The sequence below is a fragment of the Coturnix japonica genome, chromosome 2 (genome assembly GCF_001577835.2).
Source record: "Coturnix japonica isolate 7356 chromosome 2, Coturnix japonica 2.1, whole genome shotgun sequence".
Taxonomy (NCBI): domain Eukaryota; kingdom Metazoa; phylum Chordata; class Aves; order Galliformes; family Phasianidae; genus Coturnix; species Coturnix japonica.
Genome location: NC_029517.1, coordinates 93,065,713 through 93,079,077, shown reverse-complemented (window position 1 = coordinate 93,079,077; position 13,365 = coordinate 93,065,713). Strand labels below are relative to the sequence as shown.

Below are 13,365 nucleotides of genomic sequence, written 5' to 3'. Positions count from 1 at the left end.
AAATCAGCACACGGCTTACAACCTTGTCTACAGCCCAACAGCCAAAGGATGGCTACACTCAGTAACTCAGAGAAACATTTATACATCTGCTTCAACAAATCCTGTTACAACAGTGGGAACATCCTTGTAAAACTGGCTGCTACTTTTCTTTATAGCCCAAACCCTCAGACTGCTTTTAACTGAAGAAGTACTAATGCTGCAGACATCTGTTGCCAACAGAGCTGCTGGATGCTCTGCTACTGGACTCCAAGATTCATAAATTATAAGGATTTAAGTGTATATAAAAAATCCCTTTGTGAAGAAGAAGTTCACTAAAGCAGCAGCAATATTTAATGCGCAGACTGCACAGACTTAAAAATATATACAATAGCCAGACAATCACGTATTTGCTTTTCAGTCAATCTAATATTTGAACAACATACATACTACAATGGGTTCAGAAATACAAAAGATATAGTTATATACCAAATGGTTGCTTAACTGTTTAGTATTTACCTTACAAGTTCTCACCTGTATTTGCAACTGTATATTCTCACTCTGCCTTCTGTGACAGGCCCAGGGCTGTTTACTGTTACCTCACCAGTGTATAATTGGTCATCTTCATTGGCGTATTCAAAAACAAGAACATAGCGACCAATGTGAGGAACATTTATGGTCACCTGTAAATTGACCTAGGTCAACATTGGAAAAAAAAAAAGTCTTTAGATTTGTTGTTCTTTTTCTGGCAGGAAGCTCCCTTTTCCTGTCCTGCAAGCTAACTAGTTAGCATTAGTCTAGAGCCACCCTTGTACTGCCACAGCAAAGGACAATCCAACAGAATAGAAGTAGTGCTTATAAATTATCACTTTATCTACTAATAAAAGCCAATAAAATTCAGGAAACACCTGCCGTTTAACAGTTCTGGGAAGATAACAGATAGCAGATCTGCAAGATAAGCTGAGGCTTATTATTTCTTCTATCAACAGTAGAATTTACCAGTGAGGAAACTCTAATGATGTTAACAAATTGCCATCCTCATCTCTAGCTTATCTTTATAAACAAATAAAAATGGACTCTAATTTTCTTCTAAATAAGCATTTCCATGAACACAATCCCTACCTCTGAAGTGCTGTATACTGATTCCCTATGTAGACTGAAAGCATCTTCTCCACATAGCTATTGCCACATTTGGAAAAAAACTACTTTTTCTTTTAGTTAACCTCTGCAAGTTGTTTAGAGTAATATTTTACAGAAAATACTCCAAAGTAGTTGAATAGAAAGTACTGTGGTTACAGGTTGTGTTTTTTTTTTTGCATTGGGCTATACAATTCAAATTTAAGACATCTTTCTCAGTGTCTTGAGGCTATGAACATTGGTTTCAAGCTGCAGCAGGGGAGATTCAGGCTGGAAATTAGAAAATATTACTTCTCAGAAAGGGTGGTGAGGCACTGGAATGGACTGCCCAGGGAGGTGGTGGAGTCACCGACCCTGGGGGTGTTCAAGGAGAGATTGGATGTTGTGTTAAGAGACATGGTTTAGTGGGAGCTATTGGTAATAGGTGAACGGTTGGACTGGATGATCTTTTAGGTCTTTTCCAACCTTGGTGATTCTATGATTTCAGCAAGCAAATGATGCTGTCAGCAGCCACCCTAACTTCACTGAAATTATCAGTAGTTGTACACATGCACAGAAAGCACTAGGGCCTGTGGCAGGTAAGCATCCTTGCTGTACTTGGTATTTTTAAAACCCACTGCCACAGTAATAGAGGACATCATCATCATCATCCTACATGTAATTATCACACAATAAAATATTTATTTTAAACCAACCGTGTTTCTAGTATAATTTTCAGTTTCATAAAACATGTTTCTCTTTTTCCTACAGCAGTGGCATACTTTCTTCTGCCTGCTCTTTAAATGAAGTAAAAATTTTACATAACTATAGCTATTTAAGGGGAAAAAAAGATTGAGTCACTGCTGACAAGTCCTTTTGCCATTTCTGCTATAATTAAAGCAGTATGCTGAACAACACAGTATGCCTGAAACACAGAGATTTTTATTTAATAAGACAGTTTTGTCAGAGTGAAACATCCACTCCAGCCATAGTTATAGATCTGCCTGTATTAATCTTTTTAAATAGATCGATATAAAGTTTAGAACTTATAACATTTAGAACTGTTTTAGGGATGAGTTAAAGATCGCCAAATCTGTTTTAATCCAGTAGGTTTATAGTTAATGGCACAGATGGGACTGCAATTAGCACACAGGAATCTAACCTCTCTTCCACTGATATGCGACATCACTGGATGATCAGGAGTTGGCTGTCGGACAGGTATTCTGTGTTTTCCACCGTGCCTGAAATACACTGCCTCTGAAGCAAGGACACAGGAAAATCTGTCCAATGGCAAATGCTGATAGAGCAAGCAGCTTGCACAAAACAAAAAACAAATTATTATTATTGCTTTCAGTTGCAGCAGGATAATAACAATATAATCCAATGCAATGGTTTATTTTGCAGCATATATACTGACTTCTCTGTTGAAACATCTCTTGAATAGGTGCAAGGTTCTGTAACTTGGATCTGCAAGATGGATGCTTCATAATAATCTATAGGTAACAGCACCATGTAATCCTAAAAACAAAGAATACAACAAATGCAAGACCATGCAGAAAAATACAGAATGAACATTTCCAGACTTTCACAATGTAGCAATGCACAAAACCAGCTACACAAATAAATTTTATGGAGAATATCTATCTGTAAGACACATGCTTTTGTTGTTACATGTCTAATGTTAACTCTATTTGTATCTTCATAGAGATGGGAGAAAGGCACAGCTCTGTGAGCAGGGAAACTGCAGCCATTACGTGTTGTACAGGATGGTGTTCATAAAAGAGCGTACCCACCACATCTGTATCTTACAGGACACATCAAGTCCAGAGCCTTGGCATCTATAAGCCCCTCTTACTTAAGAGTTAGATCTGAAACAAGTACCTTCTAACTCAAGGTTGATCATGGTTTTTAAGCCTAATGATCCAGTTGCTAGAGTGGAAAAGAAAACTAGTTTGTCTGTTACACCATCACAGCTTGCTCTGCACAGTTTTCACCTATGTATGCAATTCACATGCACAAAGCTCAATTGTGTTTCACTCTGCAAGTGAGATTCACGTATCCCAGATGACTTTATAAAACTATTGCATATAATCTGTTAAGATGTGCTTTGTGTGTTCCTAAGACATGCTGGCATGTTTTGGCTCTGCCCTTCCAATTTTTAAGCTAATTTATAAAAACTGTTTGTTTGGTTTTTCTTTTTGGTGAAAACATACAGGGCTAAGATCATTAACAAATTCCTTTTCAAAGGTATTATTGCAAAAACCAGGCACAGCAGTACTGTCACTTTCAGTAGGAAATATGCGTGCAAGCTCTTTAGTAACATTTTACACAGTACTGCATAAATTTAACAGAGCCACAGGTTTGATGACTAAAGATATTGGGTACCTGTTAACTCTATAAAATACATGCATAAATTTCAGTATGGTATCATTATGAAAAACCTTAAAGATGTAGGAACACAATCACCTCAATTTTTTATTTATCTATTTAATTTAAATAGGAATTTCCGAGAACTGCTTTCACAGAAAGCTTTTCAGTGTGTGGAAGACTAAGGATGGGAGCATAAATACATTTTGAAAGTGACCTGCTAATTATAAAGCCCACCTTATAATATTTTTCTGAGGAGTTTTTGTTAGGAAACAAACAACACTATCAGCAGCAAAGTTTTAAATGTGACACCCGATATGTAAGAATTAAAAGCTTATATGAGCTTTTATGCTCAACCAATTGCATATGTTAATACTGCTTCTTCCTTTGAAGGTCAGTATTTTAGATAGACTTGAAATCTGCAAGTACATGAAAAAATAGAGCAGGTAAAATCAGAGGACAAAAAAATAATAATAATAAAAGAGTAAGAGTCTGAAGCCAGTCATGCCACTGTGCTCTTTTTACTAATGTTGGATTTCAATTGCTTCCAGAGTTCTTTCTGGCATACAATTCCAGAATAATACAATCATAACAGCCATCAAGATCATGTTTTCCTCAATTGCTTTCTTACCAAGAGGACTTCTTCTGCTACTATACTGACAGTCCATGTGCCTGAAACCAGCGAGAAAGACTCTGTGGAGTTTGTTCCTGGGATTGTGACAAACGCTGGCTCTTTGCTGGGTGGGAAGACAAACTCTTTACTCTGAGCAGAACCTGCAAGCAGAAATAAATAAATAAATAGATGAGACTGTAAAATGTCTCTATCTGCTTAGTGCTCTAGACTTATGATTACGTATATTACACCTGATCTGGTAGAAGCTTGTCAGTGCTCCTCTATCAATATGTATTAACAACTGCACGCAGTAAATTACAGAATTACGCAATTATTGTAATCTTCATTCTCATTAGTCTTGAGCAAATTGGTTCAGAAAAACAGACTTTTTCATAGAATCATAGAATGGCTTGGGTTGGAAAGGACCTCAAGGATGATCAAGCTCCAACGCCCCTGCTGCAGGCAGGGCTGCCAACCTCCTTACCTAATACTAGACCAGGCTGCCCAGAGCCCCATCTAACCTGGCCTTGGACAGCCCCAGGGACAGGGCACCCACAACCTCTCTGGGCAGCCTGTTCCAGCACCTCACGAGATTATAATAGGCAGATTTATAACATTCCAAAATGTTTTCTTAACTTCTGTCTCCCATTATTACTGACAGACACAAGGCCTGTTATCATACAAATTTCTGCTACATATTTTAGATACCACAGGTTCTCAAAAGGATCCAAAATGTTATGGGTAGCAAAGGTTTCCTCTTGGAAGCTCCAAGATACAGACAAAAGCTTTATTTTAAGCAGGTCCCCTGTCTGCCAGGCAGCATAAGACAGACTTGGCTATGAAACTGCTCCTATTCTGATGAGTGGTATCTCTCAAGACTTCAAATCTGTCCTCTCTAAATTACTGAGAGGAACTATGACTAAATTCCACTGATTCTCAGCAGGGTGATAATGCTAGGCGTAAAAAGAGACAATCCTGAACACAGACTTAGAATGTCTCTACCATTCAAAGGATATGGGGTACTTATCTTTTACCAGAGCATACTCAGTATCACATGTTGTTGAGGTCTGTAAACAGAACTAACTGGATCAATAGTGTTCAACATGAAATAAGTATTACTCATGGCAGGAAGGGAGAAGCTACTTTTAAACTGAAATATTAAAGGCAACTAAACCAAGATAAGTGCTGTTATCCTTTATTTGAAAAATTCACAAAATACACAGTTCAGAGCTTTTGAGGACAGAACTGAAAGTACTAGATTTGGCAAACATTTAAAAAACAACAGTTGATTACTACTGCAAGCAGAAGTTTCATGCAAACATAGCCACATCAGTTACAGCAAAATATATTAGGAAAAGCACAGAAGCACTGACACTGTTAAAAGCAATGCATTTTAAGTGACAATACCAATTTAAATTAGTCATATCTTGAAATGCTTCTCCGATCATTTACCTGATCTACTGTTGTGCTGTTGAATCATACCTACCTGCTTCAGGCCAAGTTTGACAAGCAGATATGCGGCCAGATAATGATTCACCTCCAGGGTTAATATATCTCAGGATAATGCGAAATAAGTAGAGGTTTGATTTTTCCACATTCAAAGTTATCCTCACTTCGTTCTGAAAAATGGAAGTTAATAAACAAAAACAGCCATAAAGTGCTAAACAGAAGAACAGTTAGAAGCCATGCAAGCACCATACAGATTGCCTACAAGAAAAATGCACATGCAGACAAGAACGTACTGGAATGACAGTGCTATGTACAACAGATGAAGACAGGTAAGCCTAGTGAGAAAATTAATTCACTTACAATTATAATTAGTGCCAACATGTTTTCCCACAGCAACTGAAATCTTTCCTTTAGAGCTTTTTGAACCCAGGTTGACATAGCGGAGGACTAGATGGAAGAGCTTAGGGGAAGCCACAGTGACAGTCACAACCACCTCTGGCTGGGAAAAATAAAAAGAAAGAGAAAAAGGAGGAAAGGAAAGTATATTATTTGTTACTAGCACCCAGAGAAAGAAAAACCATTTGGCAAAGACAACTCTATAACAGAAAAGGAAGGCTCAGGTAGCTTACAAAAGAATATGGAACTAAACCTCCTGTAAAAACTCTTGTTGACTAACAGCCTACCCAGAAAGACATAAAATGACTTAGCCAGCATGCATATTGATATTACACCTATAAACATGGGCCGTATTTTACTGGTATTCTCCCTGCCTCTGCATTAAAGGAAACATGTGGCATTAAGGGAATAGGCCAGAACCACTGACTTTGAGATCACACACAATGCTCCACAGTGCACAAACACCTCAGACTGGCACTGCAGTTTCTCCTACTCCTCTACCGCATCCCTCAGCATCTTAGAGATGTGATACCATGACTGTTTTGCCATGAGGCTGAACTGAATGACATCTCTGGAACTATATGGTTCTCATCAGCCCTAGTCTGGCACTGAGCTCACAGGAGACTGAATTCACACAGCTCCCATTATTTAGTTTGGAGAACAACAGAATCAGCAGAGAATTGTTCAAGTGTTGCTGGCAGATTAAAAAAATAATTGGTGCATTCTCAAGAGTTTGGTTTCTTCTTTCCATCTTAAATTATAGAGCCCCAATCACAATCAAACTCCCACCATCATAATCCATTCGCCTTCCCATTTCAAGATGCTTCTGGTATGTTATCCTCCCCACAGCTATGGCTGATTCTGCATCTACAAAAGCACAGAGGCTTTCCAAATTCTATACCTTCCAGAAAGGAGCAAATATTTTCTCTTACTGCTAAAAATGTAAAGTTCCAGCTCTGTATTACTTGATTCTGACCACCACAGATATCTCCACTTTTTAAACAGAAATGCAAAGCAGAGAGCGAAGATGGACATAGAACAGATGATAGGGATATAAGATCTACAAAGATAGGATGAAGAAAATATCAGTGGCTGCAGACCAGGAGAGAAAACAGATGTGGGGAAACGTTTTACAACTGTTATTTTAAATGGAGAAGAACAAGTGCTGGAAGGATAAGACAGGCACTAAGGGAACACTTGAAAACAGATAGAAATAAAAAAGAAAAGGTGAGAGAAATAAACATGTCTCAGAAAGTTTAACAGAAGACCCTAGGCTTTTGTGGAACATTTAGAAGACACAGGTGAAGAAAGAAAAATTACATACATGAGTAATGAGGGAGAAAGGCATGTCAGTTCTTGGCTTCAACCAAAAGCAGAAAATGGTGAAAAAATATTCTTTGAACTCTGCTTAGGTAGCAGAGTAGCCTAAGTAGGACTTAGGTAGTTCCCAGTGCTTTAAAATCTTAACACAGCTCTCAGCTTCTAAGTCCATAATGAAATACCCATGTCAGCAGCATGGGTGCAGCATAACAGCACTGGGTACCATCCACAGGCTATTCATTTTTAAATAAAAATGTTACTGAAATAGCTTCACAAAAAGTTGTTACATTAGAATTTTGTGTGGCAGATATTGTAACGCTATTGATCTTTCAGAAAATAAATGGTGAGAATATTTCAAACTCCCATAAGATACAGAAAAGCTATGTCAAAATTCTGAAAGTCCCTTGAAATGAACAACATGTGACTATTTACGCAAGGGTCAAACTGTGGATTGCCTAGATATGTCTTGAAAAGCTTTACTCAGGTGAACAAAGTAATGTATGTTTCCAGCATGATTAGAAACCGTTCACCACTTCTTCACAAAATGCCAGATGGACATGAAATGCAAAAAGCTTCCAAGTTAGAAAGCAGAAGTTAAATCACAGTTGCTCAGGAGTTGCCTTCGTTTGTGAAAGTGGAATAATTCTGAAGAGTAAAAAAACCAAACAAACAACTCCAGACACAAAGGAGGTTCTGGAATAAAAGAAGAATAAAGAGTGAAAAAAGAATAACAGAAAGAGAACCAGGAGGCTTGCACAATGGTTATGTACTCATGTCTCAGGAGTGGCCCATCTGTCTTCAGACAGCTTATAGAGGCTGAAAACAATTATAACTGAGGACTGAAAAATCAAATCAGCAGAGTACTACACATAACAGAGTAGTACTTTGAGACTACAATGAGAAAACTCCATTTACTGTTCAAAATCCAAGTATGCTTGCTTAGCAATTCAGTCCACAATCAGGTCCTCATACAACTAAATTTTGCTGACCACCTTCTTGTGATGTACTTATTCCTCCTGTTGTTTATTTCTAGACTGCCAAGAGACTAAATGTTGCCAATGAGAGCCGCTGCTCTCACCTTGTTCTACTGACTCACAGATTTTTCTGTTTGCTGTAATGGGAAGGTATCACATTCCTCATAAAATCTGCAAATTTCTCTTCCTTGCCAACACAAGGCACAAGTGTGAAGGCTTCATCATTGGCTCTGCGATGAAAATTCCATGCATTCAGACTACTATGGATCTCTGTAATCCAAGTGATTTAGCCAAATGTCAAATCTTCTGCTGTTTCAGCTGTCCTCAGAATGATAAGAATTTTTGCCTTTAATACTTTAAATCTACTAGTTCTTCAGTTTAAGCCTACATCAAAATACATCTCAAAAAGAAAACAAAAAAAAAAAACCCAAAGCGAACTCTCAAATTACACTGCTAAAGAACATATTCGCAGTAGCAATGATCAACTTCAAATAACATCAGCAGTTAGAAACTGAAACAGTGATAGAGTGCCAAAATGTTCAGATCAGTGAGATCCTGTCCTTTCTTCAATTTTTCTCATGACCTTGTGCACATAAAGTAATACAGTGGGGGAATACATTTCATACATCTATGTTCTCACCCAAAAACTTAGAGCAAAATACCACCTTACTTGTATAGAGGACATCTGGGCATATCCTCTCCAACTGAAGCCAGGAAATTCCTCAGGATCATAGCCAAACCGAATTTCCTTTCCCTTGACTGTTGCACCATCTTCAATCTCAAACTTCATGTGGTGCAGATCAGGGAAAAAATAGTTTTTCTCAGGTCTTCCAAGAAGAAGGGAGGGAAAAAAAAAATAAAAAAAATTAAAAAATAAAAAAAATTAAACATTCCAGGACTATTCCTTTCCTCTGAATCTTCATGTTTGCTCTTATTGTAAAAGTTTAGGTATTCCAGACAGCGTAAAAATTAAATGTAACCACCAATTGAATCTTTAATATTAACTTGGAAGTAACTACATGTTAAGCAATGCATCTAAAACATGTTACTCAGTAGCTAAAACAAACTCATTTTGAAATGATTTTTCATTTCACCACTATGTGAGCTAACAGAGCATGACGAATTTACAGCATTTCCATGTTGTTTGTCAGTTGAGTATCACTCCTACTTCCAGCATGTCTTGGCAAGAAACCTCCATGCAACCACCATGATAATTCGAAAGAATTACCGATCACTGTGTGGTCTACATCTATGAGAATTTAAAAAAAAGAAGGAAAATGATCTACTGAACACTGAGGAGTCCTGATAGCAGTTAATAAAATTGAATGAGAATTCCCTTACCAGAAACTTTTACAGATACACCTTTTTTTTTATATAACTGTTGACAGACACAGATACATTGATATATATGCACTGTGACTGCAAAACTTTTACTGGTTATTTAAGAAATCCAATTTTAAAAAACCTTATTAAGGCAAAAGAAGAAAATCGACAGATAAAATTAGTAGCATATCACAATTTACCAACTTATTTATCAACAGATCTACAATCTCATGTGAAAAGCGAGCAAAGAACTGATGTGCACTTTCAAATGAACATTTTTGAAGCATAAACTGTTTGCTACAGTCAGACTCACTCCTGACAGGCCTTCCCCTCAACATGAGCTCTGCACTGGCAGGCACCCGAGGGTTCAGCACATGCAGAGCTGATGGCTCCTCCGACGTCACACTGACAGCCTGCCAAGTACAGAACAGAAGCCAAATATCAGAAAAAAAAAAATGGTAAAATTTACCAGAAAATACACCTCGCTTCCTCTAATTAAGCACTATTATCAACACATTTCCTCCTTCCGGAGCCCTTTAGATACCCCTCAAAACAAATACTTTAACACCCACACATAAACTGCAATTATTTCTGGCTTCTCATGTTTAATGCTGTTTTATTCTCCTCTGCTTGTAACATTACACCGCTATTTTATTTTTAAATCACAAATAAAAAGCCACATTTATTAAATGCTGAACCACAGTTCTGTAGAAAAGCCATTCAAATGTTTTGCTAACAATCAAGACAGGATCCACTGATGTAGCCCTACAGCCCTAAAGACACATGGCAGAGTGAGTAAACTCCAGTAGAATGACTACTTCCTTTATATAACTGCTATGCTGTGCTTCAAAACATATTGTGCCTCAGCCGAAAGCAACACACAAACATATCAGAAAAAATGAGCCCACCCCCCCCTAAAAAAGCCAAAACAGGCTAAGTTCTTAATCCAACAGAAGACTTCAGAAAGTGCTAAACAGAACAGAGAGCTACCAAACATTACAAGCAATAGTGCAAAATACAGTGCAAAAGTGACTCAGTAAATACATCCACATTTGAAAAAGTAACCTATGGAATGCTAAGTGCTCCTGTGTTAAACGCAAATGTGCTGCTAGAAACATTCTTTACCTTTGCAGCCAAAATAATTTTTGTTTTCAAAAGCATAATAACCAGCTTCACAGGTGTTACAGAAATCTCCACACACATTAGATTTGCAATAGCAACGTCCAGTTTCCTACAAAGAGAATAATCTAATCAAAAATGTTTCAGCACCTTTTCCAGAACTTCATTCTTTCAATACTTTCAATTCCCTGTAATTGTGAAGAGTAAAAATTGCTCTGATCTCAACAACAACAAAAAAAAGTATTATCTGGACATAACTTTTGTTATTCATTAAGTTTAATGAACAGATGAGAAAATCCCTATGTTTAAGATGATTCACATTTTTTTAGAATTAGGATGTCACTAGTCACTTATTGTGTAAGACCAACTCTACTTCACCATGCGTTACAATAATTTGTTTTTATAGAAATCTTTGAATTAATGCCTTTCTTAGAATTTCACATTACCTGCTGACATTCTCCAACTCCACTCAGCGTTCCACTCACATCGCACTGGCATGCTGCCCAGGTGAAAAAGAAAAAGAAAATGTGCATTTCATCTTTCCAAAATACACAGAAGGAAAACAACAACCACTACCATCCTTAATCTGCAATTTTGAATTGCAGTGCAACATGGGGGGTTTTACTCTGGAAAGTTCAGAACAGCAAATGGGTACTGGCACAAGGTGAGAAGAAAAAGCAAAGGAGGAAGAATGAGGATTTGTGTGCATGTGCAATTAACTGATGTATTTTAAAGAATTCTAATCGTGTTTAACAAAAATAGTCAAGTTTGGATTTAGAATTGCTTTCTTTCCTAAAAACATTAAGATAACTGAAGCAAAACTGTGTCTTCACCATGACTGGCAGTTCCTATTTTGCAGTGCTACTCTAGGACCAGCACAATTTCTAATGTGAAATACAAATGAAGTAAATGTTGTGAGAATGAGCTATGCTGACCTAGAGGTTAGGTGAAATCCAGTACTGACTTTGTGACTGAAATCAAAGAAGACTAATTATGTGAGACATGTGGAAACCAAACTGAGATGCTTGGACTGTTAAGCATTGAGAATCAAATACGTATGCACAAGCTAGGAGATAATAATAAGTGAAGAACCTTCTTTCTCAAAACAATAAGCCAGATTCTGGTCTCAAGTGTTAAGAACAGAAATGCTGTAAAACTGCCATAAGGCTGTATGAAGCATAAATCATTGCAAGTCAGAGAACACCTGCTATCATATGCCATATCTTTTGCTATCATAGGAAATAAGGTGTCTAAATTAAATAATGTGGAAAAACACGTTCTTAACAAGTCACTGTGTAGTCAAGAAGGCCACAGCTAATAAGATGATTTTCCAAAGAATATAGAACACTCAATTACCATATATCAATATATCAACATATATTTAAACCATACCTGTACATCCCTCAGGGTTTTCTTCGGCCAGGTTCCAGTACAACGGTTTGCATTTACTACATGTAGGACCTTCAACGTGCTGAAGACACTGACAATAGCCCTAATGACAGAAATGAGTTTATATTAGTCTGTTTTACAAAAACACATAGCTTTTACTACTACAAATAATCAAATGAAGTAATGATTAATTTTTATTGTTTTTTTTTCCTCCCTTATTGCTCACTTTTTCTTAGTAGGGCCAAGTGGAAAAGACAGTAGTAAAGTGAACCAATTACAATTAATAATGTTAATATTACCAGTGATTTTTTCAAATTATAGTAATGCCATACTAAGTAGAAGTAGATATGATGTCAATTTCTTTCCGTAAAATTGATTTAGGCACATTTTTATTTCTCTTCATCATATTTTCTCATATTCTCCATTTATAAATAATTGAAAAAATAATTACTAAAAGCTAAAACATATTTTTCTGGGGCAACAATAACTTCTTACTCCTATATGCATCTGTTCTTACAGACAGGCAGAGGCAAATACCACTGAATTCTGCTTTTCATAGCTTAATTTTTCTATTCTTTTCCATAAGGGAGTCTTTCAGCAGTATTATTTGCTCAAATATATCAATACTGTTTCCAGGGAGTAACTGGCTTACATATGGTTAACTTTCAGAAAATCTGGAAAACACACACAGATGTTATACATAAGCCTAGCTTATGTATGTATAAAAAGAATAACCATCATCACCCTCAACAGGGAGTAGCACTGATATGATCACAGAGCAAAACACAAAGGTCATTTCACTCTGCCAATGAGCATGTGTAATTCTTTCACAGTCAAAGATTAGGCTTCAGGCACTTAAGCAATGAAGTGAATGTGTTCAGCAAAGACCCAGACTGTACATGAACTGTTAACAAATACTGCTATCTGCAGTAATAGAATACTTACAGAATGAGAATCAATGCTACCTGAAGGGTTACATTCACTGTTGATTCCTTTATGAAATTTAAAAAACAAACAAAACATTAAAAGATCTTTTGAAAACAGGTGTGAAATACAGTAATGGAAATGTATAATGTAACATTTGCAACTTACAAGGGCTCTTTAATCCAGTCATGCTGGAGTGACTTACTGTAAGACCATCAGAAGTCTTTTATAATGGTCATTCAAGTGTTTATTTAGCCTAGTTTAGACTGTTTGTTTCGGTATGCAAAGCAATCACTTGGAAAAATATAGCACCAACCTACAACTGAGAGATATTTTCTTAGAATAACATACAGAACGATGAATGAACTCATCCAGTATTCACTCCTTGTGACTCCCTGT

General features: G+C 36.9%; 1 protein-coding gene across 1 annotated transcript in view; it reads right to left on the bottom strand.

The window, feature by feature from the left end:
- LAMA3 (laminin subunit alpha 3) overlaps window positions 1-13,365 on the bottom strand; it is a 102,705-nt gene that overhangs the window by 51,164 nt on the left and 38,176 nt on the right. The window contains 11 exon segments of the mRNA XM_015855427.2: window positions 511-671; window positions 2,255-2,405; window positions 2,510-2,610; window positions 4,091-4,233; window positions 5,559-5,691; window positions 8,882-9,038; window positions 9,848-9,947; window positions 10,660-10,765; window positions 11,100-11,152; window positions 12,046-12,145; window positions 12,988-13,034. Coding sequence (XP_015710913.2) covers window positions 511-671; window positions 2,255-2,405; window positions 2,510-2,610; window positions 4,091-4,233; window positions 5,559-5,691; window positions 8,882-9,038; window positions 9,848-9,947; window positions 10,660-10,765; window positions 11,100-11,152; window positions 12,046-12,145; window positions 12,988-13,034 — 1,252 coding nt within the window.